Source organism: Dromiciops gliroides, chromosome 3, assembly GCF_019393635.1.
Source record: "Dromiciops gliroides isolate mDroGli1 chromosome 3, mDroGli1.pri, whole genome shotgun sequence".
Classification (NCBI taxonomy): Eukaryota; Metazoa; Chordata; class Mammalia; order Microbiotheria; family Microbiotheriidae; genus Dromiciops; species Dromiciops gliroides.
Genome location: NC_057863.1, coordinates 435,877,370 through 435,898,940, shown reverse-complemented (window position 1 = coordinate 435,898,940; position 21,571 = coordinate 435,877,370). Strand labels below are relative to the sequence as shown.

The following is a 21,571-nucleotide window of genomic DNA, read 5'->3' as shown; positions in this document are numbered from 1 at the left end:
AAAACGACAGATGGGGTTATGAAAAGTGAAACACCACTGATCAAAAATTCTCAAATGTAATCCAGCCAGCCCTCTGTCTCATTTAATTAAGTGCAAAATTCATTGTCTATCCACAGCATCTCTCTAAGGTATAGATAGATAGATAGATAGATAGATAGATAGATAGATAGATAGATAGATAGATAGATAGATAGATAGATAGATAGATAGATAGATAGATGCTAGACTGACCCAATAGGCTGTCCATCCAACTGCATATAATAATCTGGAAAATTAATCTACTTAGTCCAGTATTCCTTTTCTGATGCCCTGAGCTGGGGGCTCTTCAACCTTTTTTGTCATGGATTCCTTTGGTAGCCTGATGAAACCTACAGATCCCTTCTCAGAATGTTTTTAAATGAATAAAGTAAAATATGTAGGATTGCAAAGAAAATGAGTTATACTGAAATAGTTATAAAAATATATGTATATCTAAAACAAGCTCAGAGACTCCTGGTTAGGAATCCTGTCCTAAACATCAGTTTGTACTGCTCCTCACCTATTTCACATTCTGCTTCAATGGTATTATATTGATTTGTACCACATGCGTCCTAGAAAATGCAATTACTGAAGGAGTTCAGAATAAGAAAGCATTAACTCAAGAGTTGTAGTTTATATAGAATGGCTAGATTTTAGCCTGGAGATCTCAGGCGTGTTCTCTCTGAGATGGCAAACAGAGGATCGCGCCCTAATTGTAGTCACAGCCTTTCTTCACTAACTCCGCTGAAATATAAAACCACAACTGAAGCAGGAGGCCCTGAAATAAAGGCGCCGCTCTCCCCACGGGCGGCATATCTGGCGATTCTGATGCTAGTAAGACTTTTTGCCAAATCACCGAATTCTTCAGGCTGCAGAAACTGGGGTCCAGAACAGCTGTGTCTACGCTTAATTTGAAAATATATCAGAAAATAGTGCTTTCACCGTCAGCGTGGCAGATTCTTTGACACCTGCAGACATTCAATACAAGCTGATTGGCCCTGCCTCGACTTGATTTGTAAAAATATACATAATATAAATCGTAAATTCTGTGGAAGGAGCGAGTAAAGACTAAGTGACGGTTTTCCTGCAAATTGCATGGAGAAGGGCCTTCCTAATGTTTGCAATAGAAAAGAAAGCCTTTCCTTCTGTCGGGGTGCAAGGGCGTGGGGGGGACACAGGAGGATTTTCATTAACGGCTTTGAGAGTCTAGGACGGGGTGGGACGAAGGAGAATGTGGCTAGGAATTCCTCTCCAGGGCCAGACAGATCAGGTCGTGAAGACCGATTTCTTTGCACACGGATCTAGCATTAAAGGAAGCCGAGAGCTCCTCCTCCATTCTAGCAAGCGGGCGCAAAGGGCGGGAAAGGCCCCAGTCCCGAAGGACTATGGGGGAAGGGAAGAAGGAGGAAGATTGAGGACGGAAGGCGCGTTCCTGCGGGGGGGGGGGGAGGCACAGAGAGGGGCGGCGGCGCGCGCTCCCGCAGCCAGCGAGGCGCCTTCCGGCCCCCCCCCTCCACTTTTCCTCCCAGCCCGTCTCGCTCTCAGTTTCCCTCAGCGCCCACGCCCGGCCCCTCCCCCTCACGTCCGCCTTCCCACCAGCCGCCGGCGGCGCGCGGAAAGTGCGTCACGTGACGGCCGGCCCCGCCTCTTCCTCTCGGTCCCATATTGAACCCGAGTTGGAGGCGGCGAGTCCGGTCTCAAAATGGAGGTAAAACAGCCGCCCGGCCGCCCCCAGCCCGACTCCGGCCGCCGTCGCCGCCGCCGGGGGGAGGAGGTATTAGGGGGAGAGCGGGGGGTTGCTGGGCTATGGCCGGCGCGGGTGCCCCGGCTTTGGCGGGGGGGAGTACGGGGGGGGCTCGGTCGGTCGGTCGGTCCCGCGCTCTGCGCTGAGGCGGTGGGGGGGGAGGGGAAGGGAGCGGGCCGCGGTGGAGCCGCCGGGCCCTCGGCCATCGCCGCCGCCCCCTCGGCCTCCTCCTTCCCCCCAGTCTCCTGAGCCGCCTCCCGCCTCCCTCCGCCTCGAAGTCGGCCCCGCATAGCCGCGGCTCGGCTGGGGCGCCATCCGGAGGCGGAGCGGGCCTGACCGTGATGGCTCCTGATTTTAGGCGGAGTGCGGCATGGCAGGCGGGCGGGAGGGAGGGAGCGAGCGAGCGGTTGGGAAGAGATGGTGGGGGAGGGGAGAGCCGAGCGGAGCTGGGGAAGGAGGGAGGGGGCGGGCAACCACATCCGGGAGAGCGGGCGGGCGGCGGCCGCCGCCACATTGACATTGATCCTCAGCTCTATGAAATGGCGCATTGGCCCGCAATGGCCGCCGCTTCGCCGCCGCTGCTGCCTAGCGAGAGCGCGGGATTGGGCTAGGGCGGGGGAGAGGGCGCTGGCGGGAGCGGGAAAATGGAGGGGATAGGGAGGAGGGAGACGGGAGACGGGAGACGGGAGACGAGGCGGCGAGGGGAGGCGCTGCTGCAAATAATCTAAACGCTTGCTGCTTTTTGCAATCACAGCGTCTCCGCCACCACGTTTCTAGGCCTGAAAGAACCATTCTTCAACCACTGGGAGAGCACTTCAGTCTGCTCCCTGCTCCTTTCTCCTCCGAGGGTGTTGTTCCTTTAGCTGGCCGGGCAGGGATTGAAACCTTTTTTTTTTTCTTCTCCAGTTGTTTACCCATTAAGTATTTTTCATGACCCTAAAAGTAATGAAAGCATGACTGATGCCTTTTCACCAGTGACTTTTGTAGATGAAGTTACTTCCCATAACTTAAAATTGAAATGTGAGGAAAGGGAGGATTTAAAAGAAGATGGATCAAGGTGTCTGCAAGGAAAGTCTAACGTCTAACATGTCAGAAACCCTCTTGAAAGCTCTCCCACAGCCAATTTTCTAAGGATTTTTGTGTAACACAAACTTCACTTCTCAGCAAACTGTATCTAACAAATTGAGAGGATAGGCTACATCAAACTCAAACCAAAGTTAATAGTGGGTTTATGTTTCCAAGGCTTTGAATCATGATTCTAAGGTTCTGGTTCTAAAAGCAGACTGAATGTTATAGGCATGAAAGCTATTGAATTTCAAGCTTTTATAGTTATCTTTCAAGTTAAGATAATGTGGGTTTTCTTACAATAATGTCAGTTTTGTCTTTTAAAAATTTAGACCTTTTAGTTATAATGATAAATGATTAAATTTGGCCATCCTCATTAGACAATCAAAACTCTTTTTTTTCAGCTTGTGGATTTGAGAAGTGACTTTTAAAATAGTGCTGTGGCATATTATTTAATATAGGTCCCATCTACGCATTGAGTTTTTTGGAGGGAAGTACTACAAAAAAGCATTCATACAACTGAAGGCAATTGTTATGCCATCATGCAGTGCCAATTTGGAACCTAAATTACAGTATATCAAGAAACTGAAATCTGTGTTGGGAAATATTTAACTGGATATAAAATGTTTGCCCTTGTAATGAAAGACTGAGGGGGAAAGTTTAATGATCAAGAATCATTCTAATTTTCTGAATTGGGCTAGTTTAGAAGTACAGTCACAGAAACATAATATTCTCCAAAACTTCATTATCTTAGAATTGTTATATAAAATTTAATCTTCAGGCCTCAGCAGTGAAATTTTCTTAAAGCAATAGAGTCTGGAAGAAGAATTTGGATTTCTTCACAACTGATGCCAACTCCATTACCTGCAAAGAGAATGATGGGAGGGCAAGGTCTTGTTCTATTAGTGTCCTGTTTAAATATTCTGTACTTTGCCTAGTAGCAAGTATTTCTAGACCCTTGTTATGTGAATGGAGGTCTGTGGTTATATCTTAGTTTAGCCCTGAAGCTTTTTTGTTTTCCTTCTCCAAAATGTGATTTCAGGTGAAAATAGTGGTAATTCTAGGCCAACATTTGAAAGCCAGGCTATAAGTTTTCTGTAAATCACATAGTATTTCTAAGATAACAACTCTGTAGCATCCATCTATATCCAGTTCTCACCTAACAAATCACATGGAAAGGCTGCACAAATTTTTGTTTCCTACTATGTAGCTACACTGCATTAACTACTGAAAGAAATTCACTAACTTGTTTTGCTATCTCCCACACTACACTCAGTAGAATGGTAGTAATGATTATTCTAAAGAGCTAATATCCAAAGTTTCGATGAGAATAAGTGAGAATTATGAACTGCTAAGTTTGTTTGTTTTCCTAAGGGTCATGATCCAAAGGAACCAGAGCAGTTGAGAAAACTGTTTATTGGTGGCTTGAGCTTTGAAACTACGGATGATAGTTTAAGAGAACACTTTGAAAAATGGGGCACTCTCACAGATTGTGTGGTAAGTTGTTAAAATCTAAATGAAGATACATAAGGGTTTTTTTTAAAGTGACTTACATAGCCTAGGGCAACAAAATTGTAACATGTAAATTATATTTTATAGGTAATGAGAGATCCCCAAACAAAACGTTCCAGAGGCTTTGGCTTTGTGACTTATTCTTGTGTAGAAGAGGTAGATGCAGCAATGTGTGCTCGGCCACATAAGGTTGATGGGCGTGTAGTGGAACCAAAGAGAGCTGTTTCTAGAGAGGTATGCCAATGAATCATATGTTGTGTAACCAACATGAGATTATTGCAGAAAATTGCATTTTTACTTTTTTTTTTTAATAGGATTCTGTAAAACCTGGTGCACATCTAACCGTGAAGAAAATTTTTGTTGGTGGTATTAAAGAAGATACAGAAGAATATAATTTAAGAGACTACTTTGAAAAGTATGGCAAGATCGAAACTATAGAAGTTATGGAAGATCGACAGAGCGGAAAGAAGAGAGGATTTGCTTTTGTAACTTTTGATGATCATGATACAGTTGACAAAATTGTTGGTATGTAACAATTTCTTGGATCTGGAATGAGCAAAAAGAAACATTCTAGCTTGACTTCTGAACTAGATTTGATAAAATTGCTTGTAATGCCATATTCACATAATTGAAAGTATATATTTTTGAACATAATGTGTTTAATAACCTCAATTTATAGCTTGTTTAAACTTGTCTTTTCCAAAGACAAAATTGTCAGTTTTTCTTAAATTAAAACTTTGTTCTTTTAGTTCAGAAATATCATACTATCAATGGGCATAACTGTGAAGTGAAAAAGGCCCTTTCAAAGCAAGAGATGCAGTCTGCTGGCTCACAAAGAGGTGAGTTGGAGATAAATGTGAATTGATGATAGAGGATTTACAGAAACATTTAGACTTGCATTTCTGACCCTCCTAAATTATTTTAAGGTCGTGGAGGTGGATCTGGCAATTTTATGGGTCGAGGAGGAAACTTTGGAGGTGGTGGAGGAAACTTTGGCCGTGGAGGAAACTTTGGTGGAAGAGGTAATTTTGAATCTGTTTCTTAATTTACCTACCTGATTCTTTATGATACCTGGGCTATATACATTTTTGTATTGTCTTACTTTAGGTGGTTATGGTGGTGGTGGCGGTGGCAGCAGAGGCAGTTATGGAGGTGGAGATGGTGGATATAATGGATTTGGTGGAGATGGTATGGTTCTTAAACTTTTTTTCATGTTTTTGTATTTCAGTTTTTGCTGTGTCCTGTTCATTAGGAGTAAGAAGAATGTGTTTAGCTTTTTACTCTGTTTTATAATTTCAGTTGTGTGATTTAGAACGTTAGATAATTAAGTCCAAGCCTTTCATTTTGCAGGTGAAATGTTGCAATATAAGTCTTCAGGGTTATAAAGGGGTTTTCTAACTATTCTTTTAAATGGTATTTCATAGGATCATACATACATTTTGAGCTGATGGGGAATTTCAAATATACTATTTACTTACACATGTTATTGTTAAGGTCTAGCCTTGCTAATCATACAACCATATGATCTTGACCAGACACATTTATACTATCACTAACTAGTGCCATTTAAAAATGATTAATTAGTTCACATATATAGGTAATATTAATAAGTAAGTGTTTTCTTTTGTTCTGAGATTTTACCACCCCTCTGACTTATGATAAAATTAATGTGCTAATAATTTGTGCCTAGGTTTCCTTTGGGTCTTCACTTATATCATCTTTTATGTGATTGTGTGGTGGCAGTGGTTTTTAAATGATTAATTTTGTTTTTTAATCGGGAAAACTCACATTAAAGTAAGCCACTTACCAACTAATATAAGCATAACTTATTTCTGGAAAATGTTTAAGTATCAAGTCACAAGAATACATTTAAGCAGCTTAATGACAGCATAAATTGTAGCTGTTCTCATTTTTTCACAAGGACAGATATTGCTAAGTTTGGGGGTACATTCAAACTAAGAAGATAATTATTAGGAGGTTAGATTGTAGTATAGTTTTATTGTAATGTGCTTTTAAAGAATGTAGCAGCATATGTTGAATACTTACGTTAAATGTTAAATACTCTTATGTTGTTTGTAAGATAGGTACTTGTTAGTTATCCCATAACAGTTTTTAAAGTTCTTGGGTTATAAAAACCTGACAGTGTAGGGCTTTGCACTCCTTTATGCATTTATATCTGTTTCGTATGTTCTTTATTCACTTTTTTTTAAGGTGGCAACTATGGAGGTGGTCCTGGCTACAGTAGTAGAGGGGGTTATGGTGGTGGTGGAGGACCTGGATACGGAAACCAAGGTGGTGGATATGGTGGAGGAGGAGGAGGATATGATGGTTACAATGAAGGAGGAAATTTTGGTGGTGGTAAGCTATGCACATTTCTTATTTGAATAATTTGGGTAGGTTTAAGTGTATTTAGAAGCTTGTATAGTTCCAGCACCATGGGTACTATGTTGAAGAACAGCATCTAATTAATTAGCATTCAGTTAAAAAAATTTAGGCTATGGTCAACCTTAGGAAGACTTTTAATTTTTATAGATTAGTAAAAATTTAATGTGAATTGATGCTAAAGTGAAAGTTGTCCTTTAATATAAATGGTTGTCTGCCACGATTTTAGCTAAAATTGCCAAATACTACCACTATTTTAACTTTTGGGTTTATTTATTTATTTTTCAAAATTTGGGATTACTATTCATCAGTGGCTCTAAATGGAAAAGAGGCAGACTTGAAAACCCTAGGTAAAATAGCAAATAACACTTTGACAGTACTTGGGGGTGGTGTGTAAATTTTTTTCAAATCCGAGATTTTGTTACCCATGTTAATGTAATCTTGAACATTATTTAGGTGTATAATTGTATTTGTATGAGTTTATTCCATTTTATTACAGTTACAGTAGCTGCATGAGCCTGACAGTCAACAGCATTTGAGCGCCTTCTGTGTGCAGGGCTGTATCAATGAGTTTAGAAGTTTGGCTGAGTAAGAAATAATAGCAAATCAAACAGTTGCATTAACTTTTAGGGTATTCGCTTTCTGCCAAGACAATAGAAAACCAGGGATAGGCAAGTTCTACCATAGTACAGGGTTCTACTAAATGGTTTCTAAGTCTTGTGATATTCATATATCACCTTGATTCTTGCCTCTTTCGTTTTATCATTTCTCCTCTTGCCCCATCCCTTTCCTAGTCCCCTACCAATGCCTTAGGCCTGTTAGTTGGCATCCATGGGTATTTCTTTTGTTTGTTTGTGTTTTTTTTTTTGGTGAGGCAATTGGGGTTAAGTGACTTGCCCAGGGTCACACAGCTAGTAAGTATTAAGTGTCTGAGGCTGGATTTGAACTCAGGTCCTCCTGAATCAGTCAGTGCTCTATCCACTGCACCACCTAGCTGCCCCCATGGGTATTTCATAGTCCCATTAGTGACAGATCCAAAGGGTTGCTAGCATCTATGGAGAATATTACTATGGTTGACAGGAAAACATGCATACAGTAGTTTTACAGGGGAAATGTCGTGTCTGTGTTGTACAGTAAAAAAATGACTCAATCTTTGTAATTTCAGGTAACTATGGTGGCAGTGGGAACTATAATGATTTTGGAAATTATAGTGGGCAGCAGCAATCAAATTATGGACCCATGAAAGGAGGCAGTTTTGGTGGAAGGAGCTCAGGCAGTCCTTATGGTGGTAAATATTATCATTTTCTTCCTTAAATTTTGAGATTTCTATTGTAAAGGAAAAATTGACATTATTTTCTTTTCAGGTGGTTATGGATCTGGTGGTGGAAGTGGTGGATATGGTAGCAGAAGGTTCTAAAAACTCCACAGAAGAGGGTAGGTATTCTTATATATTAATCATGATGATAAAGAATAAATGGAACTATTCACTGAGTGTAATAATTTTTTTATCCTATATTATTCAACAGGCTACAGTTCTTAGCAGGAGAGAGAGCGAGGAGTTGTCAGGAAAGCTGCAGGTTACTTTGAGACAGTCGTCCCAAATGCATTAGAGGAACTGTAAAAATCTGCCACAGAAGGAACGATGATCCATAGTCAGAAAAGTTACTGCAGCTTAAACAGGAAACCCTTCTTGTTCAGGACTGTCATAGCCACAGTTTGCAAAAAGTGCAGCTATTGATTAATGCAATGTAGTGTCAATTAGATGTACATTCCTGAGGTCTTTTATCTGTTGTAGCTTTGTCTTTTCTTTTTCTTTTCATTACATCAGGTATATTGCCCTGTAAATTGTGGTAGTGGTACCAGGAATAAAAAATTAAGGAATTTTTAACTTTTCAATATTTGTGTAGTTCAGTTTTTCTACATTTTAGTACAGAAACTTTAATGAAATGCGGTTTTGAAGGTGTTTCCTTGTTAGTTAACAAGTAGAGAAGATCATTGTTAATTACTATTTTGTATGAATTTTGCTAAAGTTAACTGTAAAGAAACACCTGCTGACTTGCAGTCAAGGGGAATCTATTCTCCCCAAACCAAACCATAATACCCATTGATATGAATGGGAGTTGACAAGTGGAGAGAATAGATATTTGTATGTTTGCAATGTGTGTTTTAGATAACAACTAGGATTGGGTATTTAAATTAGTATATTTGTGAATTAATAGCATTAAGCTTTACCTTTCAAATGAAAATTTCAAATTACCTTTTGGGTTGTGCATATATATTTTTTTTAATTGTAATTCTCTATGATTTAGTGTGTTAGCTCTGCCAAGTCCTAGTTGTGTTTATTAAAAAGGTTTAAAAACATCCATTCTAGAGTTACCTTGGCCACGTTTGAAACTGCTGCCACAACGTGATGGTTGTAGGAGATACCTGTAATCTCCTCATTAAGTTCTGGATAATGGAGGGGTGGGAGTTGGGGCAGTAGATATTTTTTTCCTTTCCTTCCCTTTTGAAAAATTTTTCTTAATAAATTTATAGAAATAGCCAACCACTAAGTCTGCTGTATCCAAGCAAACTGGATACCTGGGGTTTTTTGTTTGGTTTTTATTTTGTGTTAATTGGTTTAGGGGGGTGAAAGGCCCAAAGACCTTCAAATACGTACCTTGGTTTAATGTCTTTTTAATTTATACAAGCTGTCAGAGCAAGAGAATAAAAAGCACGCATTGTGAAACACTTAAATGGCTGGCATGCTTTCCTGCTTACACCATATGCATTTTTCTGGATGAAACCAAGGATAGTCTAGCTGTAATCCTCTTAAAACTACCTTCTTGCAGCAGCAATGTAGCACAATTGTTTGGTTACACAAGCTTTTCGCTTTTGAAGACCCTGAATTCAAGTTTGATTCTAAGTAAGAATTCATTTGCACTTCAGTGCCTAGACAACATGTCATCACCATCATCATATATCTACTTCAACACAATATTGGTATGAGTTATCAGTTTGATTGAAAAACACTGATTGTGAAGGAGTTTCATGATCTAGGTACCTTGCCAGCATCATGTGGGACAATATCCCCACATAAAGTCTACTGTTTTGCGCCAGATAATGCTTAATGTTTCTTTAAGTACTAAATATATATATATGTGTCCCACTGTTGTCCTTTCTTTGGTCGTTGAACATTTTAATCCAGAAACTTCTATTTTCTGTTCAATTAAGCACTGGGCAAAACAAGCAATAAATGGGGGGTGGGATTGGTTTTCAATGGATTTACTCATGTCGCTTTAACTTGTGCCATTGTTCAGTATTAATATGTGGTTGCATGCTTTGCGAGCATGGAAATGGGTTGCAGTTGTGGCAATTTTCCAGAAGTCAAAACTCACAAACCAATAAATGTCATGAGCAGACAACACTGATTGTTAATGAGCATATGTCAATAAAGCAGGGTAGAAAAAAATAGGTAAATATTGAAAATGGTTAAGTCCTTGCCAGTTTTAAGTGCAAAGACTTACACAAGGACATATTTGATGTTCATAAATTAATTGTGGGTACTTGGTTCAAAATAAGAGCTTGCAAAGTATTTCCCAACATTAGTGATAAAGATAGAAGGGGTAGGGGAGAGTAATTTCTTAACATTCTCTTCTTCAAGTCTGAAATTTGTATCTTAAATAATGGTGACAGTATCTCTTAATAGGTCATGAGGCTTAATTGTACTCTTGTGTTAACTCTGGAATTAGTTTTAATAACGAGAATGTCAACAATAATGAAAAACTGTTTGCAACCTATAAGCAGGTGATTGTGACCTGTTTATAAGTTGTGTATTAGCTTAGTTTTTGTGTACAGTGTGGAAAAAGTAAGCCATGAGGAAGGCGGTATAACCAGCATTAAAGGACCTAAGATGTGCATTCTAGCACATTATGGATCAAAGGCAACTCAATAAGACAGGACTTCTGCAGCCTATTGAGTGGACAAGTCAGCATATTTAAAGAATGACGAGGCAGCAGCAAGAGCTTCAACTTCAGAGAAGTGAAGGCATAAGATACTGTGCTGATAGTGAGCTGCTTTCCAAAGGCTAGTTAAAATCTGCAATATACAGCTGAAATATCGAAGAAAGTCTATCTAGCAAGAGTTCTTCGCCTTTTGGAACATCCTTGAGTGATAGCTACTTGAGTTGGCACAGTCGATAGGTCTAGCATTTAGACCTGCAAGGAAGGGCAATAAGCATTTAGGTAAGGTTTGCCTTTGAATTTTTTCACTAATTAAAGGGTAATTTTTTGTAAAGCAAGGTAAGAGTAATCTTTTTGATTTACAGGTTGAATGAGAACTACTTGCCTATATGAGGAATGCCTTGCATATCATCTTAAATTCGAAGGTTTCTGGCTGGGTAAGACTTAAACAGTGTACAGAAAAATACCTGCATATGTCATTTAGTTGCCCTTTCTACTTTACATGTCACACACACGTTTTAAGTATTTCATTCCTTGCCCAGTTGTGGGTGAATTCCCCCCCACCCCACCCCATATATGCATCATCATTTTGAAACTAGCCATTTGCTTACTTCTGGGACCATTTTAACAAGGAACCAAGCATTAGCTTTGGTTTTGTATTACAAAGGCAGTTTGAAGTAGTTTTGAAGCAACCTATTATTAACCTATCATTTGTGATAAGCTTGTACAAATATTGATTAGGGTATTGGGTAACAGGTGAGATAAAATGACTAATAGGAACTAAACTCATACATAGAATTTGAAGGTATGTAAGACTTCACTGGTGGGAGGGTTCATTATCTCCATTTTACAGATGAGGAAATAGTCTTAAGTCATTTTCCAATGGTTATACAGCTTATAAGGTTTAAAGCTGGTATTTGAAGATGCCAAAGCCATGTCTATTAGGTTCTCTGGGGGTAAAAGGTAGTGGTAACTTAAATGAAACATTATTGCCAGCCTAGCTTTTTTAGATAAAAAACTTGGTAAATTTATGGGGCCTTTAAAAGCCATTTCTCATAGAAGTGATTTTCAAGTACAGGCATATTTATAACAGGTGTATTTCATACCAGTGTTTATATCTGCTATCTGATAAATATTTCTATCAATACTTGGAAACTACTTCTATAAAGAAGTGCTTTTTTAATGTAAAGATTTATATCAAACATGAACCTAACTAAAGGGAATATTATCTGAGGCACTAGTTTCTTAATACACCACCTCTGGCTTTTTCTTCCAGTTACCAGCTCTAAAATTCTCTGAAAACAATTCAAACAGCCTTCCCTTTCTTGTAATTTATTAATCACAAATAACAAGCTTGTGTTTTCAGTACTTACATACTTAGTGTACATGCTCTTTTTATACTCTGTAACATTTGCTCCTACCACCCACAAAGGGTTGTTATTTCCCTTCCTGAGATAGGTCAATTTCCAATCTGAATTCATATGTCTAACCATTAAAAAACATTACAGAATTTTAAAATCACAAATCAGGTAAATATGAGAATACTTTAGGTAATGAAATTAACTAGTATGAGTGAATTTGTTCCTTTTTTTATCTTTTTGCGGGGCAGGGGGGGTTAAGTGACTTGCCCAGGGTCACACAGCTAGTAAGTGTCAAGTGTCTTGAGGCCGGATTTGAACTCAGGTTCTCCTGAATCCAGGGCTGGTGCTTTATTCACTGTGCCACCTAGCTGCCCCAATTTGATACATTTTTTGTTTTTTGTTTTTTTTTGGTTTGTTTTAGTAAGGCAATAGGGGTTAAGTGACTTGCCCAGGGTCACACAGCTAGTAAGTGTCTGAAGCCGGATTTGAACTCAGGTACTCCTGACTCCAGGGCCAGTGCTCTATCCACTGCGCCACCTAGCTGCCCCCAATTTCATACATTTTTAAACCATTCGGTTCTCTTTATTCTCCCCCCAATCCATTTAAAACAATTTTTGTTTTTGTTTTTTGGGGTTTTTTTAGTGAGGCAATTGGGGTTAAGTGACTTGCCCAGGGTCACACAGCTAGTAAGTGTTAAGTGTCTGAGGCCAGATTTGAACTCAGGTACTCCTGATTCCAGGGCTGGTGCTCTATCCACTGTGCCACCTAGCTGCCCCTAAAACAATTTTTACTAAAGTCAAATACTGGTTTTAGGGAAAATGTTAATTTGTTCTACTCTTCTCCCCCCCCCCCCCCAATAAGTGTTAACCCCTCCTTTTGGGGGAGTAGAACAAAAGTAACGTTTTTTTTCTTAGAACGTGCAACACTTTTTGTAAAAAGGTGTAACAATGTCACACCCAAAGTACTTAGATTTTCATTGTTGAGATTTTATCTTAGAACTTTGCATATACATTGTATCTTAAGGTTCCTTCTTGAAAATAAAGGGCTATACCAAAGTTAGGGAATACATTGTGTTCTTTTTGAATGTCTGAGCTAATACAATTTAGTGAATTGCAACTCATGTTCAAATCAACAGATCATAAAAATTCTATTAACCTCCAACAGGTGAGTAACTCTCTTCCAAAACACCTACCTGAATTTATGTTGCTCGTGTGACTGAAAATAAAAATACTTGGGTACTGTGTCTTATCAATAGCAACATAGAAGAGCAAAACTCCTTAATCTTAAATTATATATTCACTTGATTTAGTGGTTTCATTTCATCAAAAATTTTGGTTTTCTAAATTCTAAATGCTAGAATTCTAATTAACAGGATATGTCTTTGAGCAAAAGTTTTGTTTTTGAAAACTGAAAAGCAGCAGTCAACTAAAATAATGATTTTCCCAATGATGAACACATTTACCATAAGCAATATATTGTACACATTGAATAACGATTCAAAACTTTGGATGTGTGTTTCACTGGAAGGGATGGGGGATTGGAAGTTCTTAACTAGGGTGATGGGTGGAATCTGTAGGGTAACAGTTGACCAAGGAATCAATTTACTCCTATGCAGACCTCTAATTTACTACTGAGCAGAATCCTAATTTGGCTATTTGATCACAAGTTAAAGAAAATAGCTCAAACTGAACTGAATGGTACAAGCATTTGTTTTCAAAGATGGCAATTAAGTGCTGCTGTTGTAGCAGGTGACACATTTCTTAAAATGGCAGAGTTTCTGTCATGACATTAAAAGACGAAGGAACACTACACAAACAGCTTACTGTTTTTGTTATTAGGGTAATTGTATAAACGAATTTTATACAAGCACATTCAAAAAACTTGAAGATATTCTGGATGTTAACTTAAAAGGGATTGCTTCTAATGCATTAAAAGGCTTGTAACAATGTATACAGAACCACATTTTCATTAAAATCTTTTTTGTGAAATGTGTGCAGTGTGATCTATGGTAACAATTCTACTTAAGATTGTTTTCAGAGCAATACTGATGGTTGAGTATACATGGTCATAATTCAGTGGACATTTAATACAAATAGATAAAGTAGAAAACGTGGATAAAAGAAAAATAAATATTGTGTTTCCAAAGATAATTGAGGGGGAAATTATAATTGATGAGAATCATTCTCTAAAAGAACTGAGTTGACCTTAGCTGTGGGAGAAATGGGGTTGAATGAGCAAATTGGTCAATAACCGGAGTTTGGGTGTCGTTGAAAAGATTATTAAAAGGGGAGAAGAAAATTTAGAGTGGGTATAAAGAAAGCTTTTTGGAGAGCTTTGCTCTTAAATAGCAATTTTAATATGCCATGCAGAGTATTTGATAAGACTATATGCTAAAATGTTAACTTCAGTCATACCAACCATCAGTGTTATGAGGGGGAAAGTGCTATTAATGCTTGGTTGGGGAGGTCAGATATGTCTTGCATGGTTAGAGTTCAGGTTGTATAAAATTTAGTGTGATTAACCTCATTCTTACGAGTAGGCAATTTTATGACAATGGGTACATTAAAAACAGGATGAAGGTGCAGTAGAAAGCTTTGGAGTTGGAGGTAGTGCAACTATTTGAATTGAAAAGTAGCTGTACAAGCTTGGGCAAGGGATTTTACCCATCACCTATTAGTAATTGGATTAGGTGTGGCCTTAACATTGTGTGGTCTACAGGTTTTTACATCCTGTCAGAGGTTGGGTTACAAATTCTGTCCACACAAGAATTTGGACAGATATGACTACGATTAGGAACATGGATACTGAGAGATGTTTCTACAATTAAAGAATGCAACCCATCCTGATTATTTGTTGCATGAGGGTATGGAAGTAAATGAGTTGATCCATATGTCTATTTCTAGCTATCTTAAAGCTCTGGTCTAGAGGTTTAATTAAGTCTCCATTTTGTTTCAAAGACCCACTAAAGCAGTGGTGTTAAACTCAAATATAAGGATTCCTGTGGGCCATGTAATGTTTAGAAAAATTGGCATTGGGTTTTTTTTGTTTTTGTTATACATTTCCCAGTTCTATGTTAATCTTAGTTCAGGTATACACTTGGAAGGGCAGAGTGTTTTTGACACCTGCATCAAAGGATTCACTCCTCATATTCCAATGAAAAGTATTTCTTCATGATACCAAATCCATCCTTTTGTTTTTAAGCAACTAGCTTTACAAGGATGAAGAGAATCCCATAGGTATGGTATAGAGGTGGGTAATATATAAATTCCAACATTAACGTGAAAACAAAATATCAATGAAGTATAAAAGTGAGAAGTTTATAAATGCCCATGATTGGTATTTGTGAGTGCTTTTATACTGAATAATTTATAGATGTTACTGAGATAGTTCTTATTGCTGGTTTAATCTTCAAGTGTTACATTCAGTACTAAACTTGAATTTTTCTGTGGCTTCAATCAGTTTATAAGACATCAACATAGCTGGTTTTAAATATGGAACTTTCATGCCTCAGGTGTGGGAACTAATAACCGCATCTTACAAATGAGGAAACTCTGGTGATGATTTGCACAAGGTCTACACTAGTAAGAGGCAGGATTGAAATCTCAGTTTCAAAAATTTTTTTTTTTTTGGTGGGGCATTGAGGGTTAAGTGACTTGCTCAGGGTCACAGAAGCTAGGAAGTGTCAAGTGTCTGAGGCCGGATTTGAACTCAGGTCCTCCTGAATCCAGGGCCAGTGCTCCATCCACTGCGCTGCCCAGCTGCCCCCATAGGTTTCAATTCTTTTGTACCACACTTCCATAGAACATGAAGGTACTATGGTGTAAAAAGTATAAAACACTGCACTTAGAGGAGTAAGAGTTCTAAAACAGCAAGTAACTTATATTATTGCTTACTTGATTTAGCTCAATAAAGGAGATAATTGTTTTGGGCAAAGATGTGAAATATTTCCCTATCATGGGGAAGACATTCTTCAAACTTCCAGTAATTTTTTTTAAACTTACTATGAGTGCCATCCTGTAAAGTCTGATCAGTACATTGAAAATTAGGAATTTGGGGGCAGCTAGGTGGCGCAGTGGGTAGAGCACCAGAGTTCAAATCCGACCTCAGACTCTTGACACTTATTGCTGTATGACCCGGGGCAAGTCACTTAACCCCAAATGCCTCACCCCAAAAAAAAAGATGAGGAATTTTGTCAAGAAAGCAAATGTATAATAATCACAATTAGGTGATTAAAGACACCAAATTTATATTTCTTGCTACTTCACTTATGGCCCCATGGCATAATACCCTTTAAAATATTAGATGTAATGAAATTACATCATTTTTATTGCTTGAGGTATTAAATTTGTCTCTAGTATTTTGAAGGGGGTCATGTCTTATATTTCACTGGTACCCATTACAATGCTAAGCATTAAGTGGGAAAAGATACTGTAAAATATTCAGGGCTTCAGTCTTTTCTAGAATGCATCAAGTAGGGGGCAGCTAGGTGGTACAGTGGATAAAGCCCTGGATTCATGAGGACCTGAGTTCAAATCCAGCCTCAGACACTTGACATTTACTAGCTGTGTGACCCTGGGGAAGTCACATAACCTGTTTGCCTAAATTAACTAGAGAAGGAAATGGCAAGCCACTCCACTATCTTTGCCAAGAAAACCCCATACGAGGTCACCATGAGTTGGACCCAACTGAACAACAAAATATGGGAAGTAACTCATTGATGAGGAAATGCCCTCTACCAATCCAGATGTTGGAAATGTCTCTAATTTACAATCTTGGAGTTTCCTGGGGCACTGAGATTTTCTCAAGGTCACACAACTGGCTTGTCAGAAGCAGGACTTACTTAAATCACCCAGATCATCCATCCATCTTGGACGTCTTGCCATTTACCCTCCAAACTGGAACATCATTTGGATCACACCATTACCCTTCCTCCCCATCCAATGAAGCCATTCAACGTTGGAAATCCATTCTGGGACTGAAATGTACTCTGTGCAGAGTGCATACTATCACTTAGCATGGGGTGGCTCCAGGGGGATCCACCCTATGCTTCACATATCCACCCAGTCTTACACTCTGTCCTGCACATTCCTTCTCCTCCATTAAATTTCCCAATTCTTGCTCTGGGACAATTAATGGCTTTTCTCCACTCCAACACCCCAGACCAAAACTCAGTTCCCTTATCACCACTCCTGTGTTGTCTCCTTCAAAATGTAAGCTCCACGAAGGTAGGCCTGTCTTACAATCATATTTGTATTCCCCAGCACTTAGCAGATATATAGTAGAAATGCTTTTTTTCATTCCTTCCTAATTCTGCAGTCTGGCTCTTTATTTAAATTACACAAACTAAAAGACTATAGCAACACTATTCTAAGAGCCAGCCTAATGTCATGTTGTCCTGAGAAGTGTTTAGGACAGTTCAATCTCTTTGGTGAAAAGCATATTTTAATACTTTAGGAATAATTGGCCTCATAATCAGAATTTAGCTCTGGAAGAGAATTTCATCTCATTTTACAGATTAATATACTGAGGCTTGAAAAGGCGGCATGACTTCCATATTTCTAAAACCACCTACATCAACCTCACCACCTCAAAAGAGGAGTTAGCCTTAAACTGAGGAAGTTGAGCTTATCCTTCTTGAGTTCCCTCTTCCCAATTCTGTGGTTCAAATCAGCAAAACAGCACCTCAAAAACTCCTGTTTGAACTAGAGTTCAAACTCTAGTCTGAAGATGAACACCAAGTCTTTGATCCCATTTTCTTGACTCCTCTGGGAGCTGGACTCTTAGATCCTCCTCTCTCTCACCTCCAGCCCTGACAATTTTCAATCTCTGCATCCACTAGAAAATAAGCCCAGATCGTCATCTTTAAAAAGTCTTCACTTGACCCTACCATCTCTCAAGTTATCCTACATTTCTCTTTCACTACCAAATTCCCACAACAATCTGTGCTCCTTGCCTCCATTTTCTCATCTCCCATTCCCTTCTCTGCTCTTTGCACTCTGGCTTTCAAGTCCACCATTTGACCAAAATGGCTTTCTTCAAGGACACCAATGATACTTTGCTGAATTCTGTGTCCTCATCTTTACATTTCTGTGTTCACTGAGTTCTATCTGTAAGTGCTCCTTCTTAGATTTCTTTGCTTTTACCTGTGTGGAGGCTTTTCAGGTTCTTCCGCTGGATCATTATTCTTGTTCTACCCTCCTATGTGTGGGTGTCTGCCAGGACTGTCCTAGACCCTTTTTTTCTCCTTCTATACTCTTGATCTCATCAGTTCTTTGTAGAAAACTCCCAGGTCTACATATAAACCAAGTCTCCCCCCGCTGAACTGCAATCCTACATCACCAAATACATAGTGGGCATTTCCAAATGCATATCCTAGAATCATTTCAGTATGTCCAAAACATGATTTATCTCCTCTCTCCCTACTAACGCTCCCTTTTAACTTCCCCACTACTACTGAGGACACCATCATCCTTAAAATCATGCAGGATTGCAAACAACCTCAGTTATCCTTAACTCCTCACTCCATCACCACCACCCATATCTTCAATCAATAAGCCTTGTCAACCAGTCAATAAGCAACTATTAAGTGCTAAGTGCTTGGGATACAAATAAAAGCCCAAGACAGTCTTTATTCTCAAGGAGATCATTAATGGTGAAGACAACATGCAAATAACATACAAACAAAATCTATGCAGGAAAAATTGAAGATGAGAATAAGGGGGGCAGGGTCAGGAAAGGCTTTTGGTAGAAGATGGCATTTTACCTGGGACTTAAAGGAAAGCTAGGAAACTGTGATGTGGAAAGAGCACAGCAGGCATGGGAACCACCATGGAAAAGGCCCTGACTCTAAAGATGGAGTGTTTTGCGTGAGGAACCGTAAGAAGACTGGAAAGGTGGAAAGGAGCCAGGTTATGAAGAGCTTTGATGCCAAACAGGATTTATGCCATTTTAATTTACTGAATAAGAGGTGATGTCATCAAATCTGGACTTTAGGAAGATTAATTTGACAGCTGAATAGGAGGATGGATTAGAGTGAGGAGAGACTCAAGGCAGGGAGACCAGAGAAAACCAGGCTATTGCAATAGTCCAGGTATGAGGTTTTTGAGGTTCTGCACCAGGGCAGTGGCATAGGAGAGATGAAGCTGTATACAAAAGATGTTACAAAGGTAAAACTAACAGCACTTGTCAACAGATTGGATATGGGGGTTCCCGGGTGGGAGAGTGAGTTAAGGATGACACCCAGGTTGTGAGCCTGGATAACCGCGTACTTTCAATTTATTGTATTGCATTTATTATAATAGTAAAGTTCAGAAGTATGGGAGGTTTTCTGGGAAAGATAATGGCTTGTTTTGAATACAATGAATTTATACCTTAAAGGATTTAATGCAGATGTCATATTAAGAGAAATATTTTCTGGTTGTGAGGGAGGTTTTTGTAGAATTGCCTTCCTTAGTTCCTGAACAGTAAATTAGCGCTTCCTCTTCCCAAATGGGATGCATGTGGTATCCACTTTGAGCTGAAGATACCAGTGTGGAAGTTAGGAAAGAGGGCTGCAATAAGTACATCTGAGAATCATCTGCATATGGATGCTCACTGACACTGTGGGAGCCAATGCGATCCCCAAAGTGATAGAACCCTGGGGAAGCCTACAGCTAGTGGGCATGATTTAGATGAAGAGCCAGCCAAGGAGACTGAGGAGCAGTCAGGTACAAGAACCAGAATAGAGAATTATCAGGGAAACCCAGAAAGAAAAGAGTATCAAGGAGAAGAGGGTGAGCAACAATGTCAAAGACTAAAGAGAGGTCAAGAAGGATGACGATTGAGAAAAAGGCTGTCAGATTTGGTAATTACGAGATCACTCATAACTGGAAAGAGCAGTTGTGACTGAAGGATAAGGCTGGAAGCCAGATTTTAGAGTTAAAAAGTAAAGAAAGGAAGTCAAGGCATCGCTAAGTTAAGGTGATGAGAGATAGATGCTAGGCATTTCCATGGATGGGCACATGTCTAAACAGTAGGAAAGTAGCCTATAAGGTGAGGTGGAAGACAAGTGAGAGGGTGGGCATGGTGAAAAGGGAAATCTGTTGGAGATGGAATGGGATGGCATCACTTATGCCAGCAGAGGGGTTTCCCTTGGCAAGATATAAGTGATATAAGCAGCATAAGATGGCAAGAGGCTCCAGAGGACAGTACAGAGTTGAACTGGTCCACCAAAGGGTAAAGATGAGAAAGAGAAGAGTGTAGCTAATAACAGATGCCATTTCTTGGGAAAGAATTGAAGGGTCAAGGATTGGAGGTCACTGGGAGGCTGAAAAACAAGGTTTGGCATTTGCTAAGAAGGAGAGGTGGAACAAAAATAGATTTTGATCAAATAAGGGAACTTCAGCATTTGTGAACGTGGAAGTGGTGTAGTTGTGGTAATGACAAGAACAAAGGGTATGACCATTTTTGTGTGTGGCCGAGGTGAGAGTAGGTCATATCAATTCTACTTCTACAATATATTTAGCATCCATCCCGTTCTTATCAATTACATTTGCCACCACCCCAGTTGAGCCTCTCACCCCTCAGTTTGATTACTGCAATAGCCTATTTGATTCAATTCCTATTCCTCCCACCCCCATCCATCCTCCTTACAACTGTGTATTTTTTGACATGCCCAGGGTCACACAGCTAGTAAGTGTTAAGTGTCTGAGGCCAGATTTGAACTCAGGTCCTCCTGAATCCAGGGCCAGTGCTCTATCCACTGTGCCACCTAGCTGCCCCGCCTCCTTTTTGGTGACAACTGTGTATTTTAATTTTTTTTTTTTTTTTGGTGAGGCAATTGGGCTTAAGTGACTTGCCCAGGGTCACACAGCTCATAAGTGTCAAGTGTCTGAGGCCACATTTGAACTCAGGTCCTCAAGGCTCCAGGGCCCGTGCTCTATCCACTGCCCCACCTAGCTGCCCACAACTGTATTTTTAAGTATATATCACTCACCTGCTCAGAAAAGTCCAATGTAAAGTTTCCTCTTGCCTCTAAGATATAAGTATTCTAGTCAAAATCTGCTACCTTTCTAGGTTTGCTGCACATTGCTATTTTTCACATGCCCTCCATTCCCAAACTGGCCACCTTGCTATTCTTCACACAGGACATTCCATCTCTGGTCTTTATATAGGCTGCCCTTTATGCTTGGAACAGCCTCTTTCCTCTAGACGTTTAGTGCCCTCCCTCCTAGAAAATATTCAGCATGTTAAAAAAAATTTTTTTCAAAATTTTACCAGACCTTTATTTTTTCCAATTACATGTAAAGATAGTTTTCAACATTCACTTTTATAAGATTTTGAGTTCCAAATTTTCCTCCCACCTTCTCTTCCCTCCCCACTCCTGAAGCCAGCTATCAATCTGATATGTGTTATACATTACAATAATTTTAAACATATTTCCACATTAGTCATGTTGTAAGAGAAGAATCAGAACAAAAGGAAAAAAAAACATAAGAAAGAAACAACAAAAAGCAACAACAAAGATGAAAAGAGTCTCCTTCAATCTGCCTTCAGATGCCACCATTCTT

At 39.5% G+C, this 21,571-nt stretch overlaps 1 protein-coding gene across 2 annotated transcripts; it reads left to right on the top strand.

The window, feature by feature from the left end:
- Positions 1-1,580: 1,580 nt before the first annotated feature.
- On the top strand, positions 1,581-9,457 carry HNRNPA3 (heterogeneous nuclear ribonucleoprotein A3). 2 transcript variants are annotated; one of them, XM_043992851.1, is made up of 11 exons: positions 1,581-1,726; positions 4,202-4,324; positions 4,427-4,573; positions 4,654-4,864; positions 5,089-5,178; positions 5,266-5,361; positions 5,447-5,527; positions 6,551-6,697; positions 7,887-8,009; positions 8,086-8,155; positions 8,248-9,457. In XM_043992851.1, the coding sequence occupies exons 1-10, from the start codon at positions 1,721-1,723 to the stop codon at positions 8,136-8,138; spliced, it is 1,077 nt and encodes a 358-aa protein (XP_043848786.1). In that variant the 5' UTR covers positions 1,581-1,720; the 3' UTR covers positions 8,139-8,155; positions 8,248-9,457. The 2 variants fall into 2 exon arrangements, with proteins under 2 accessions (XP_043848786.1, XP_043848785.1); XM_043992850.1 differs by having other exon boundaries at positions 1,637-1,792.
- The last annotated feature ends 12,114 nt before the right edge of the window (positions 9,458-21,571 follow it).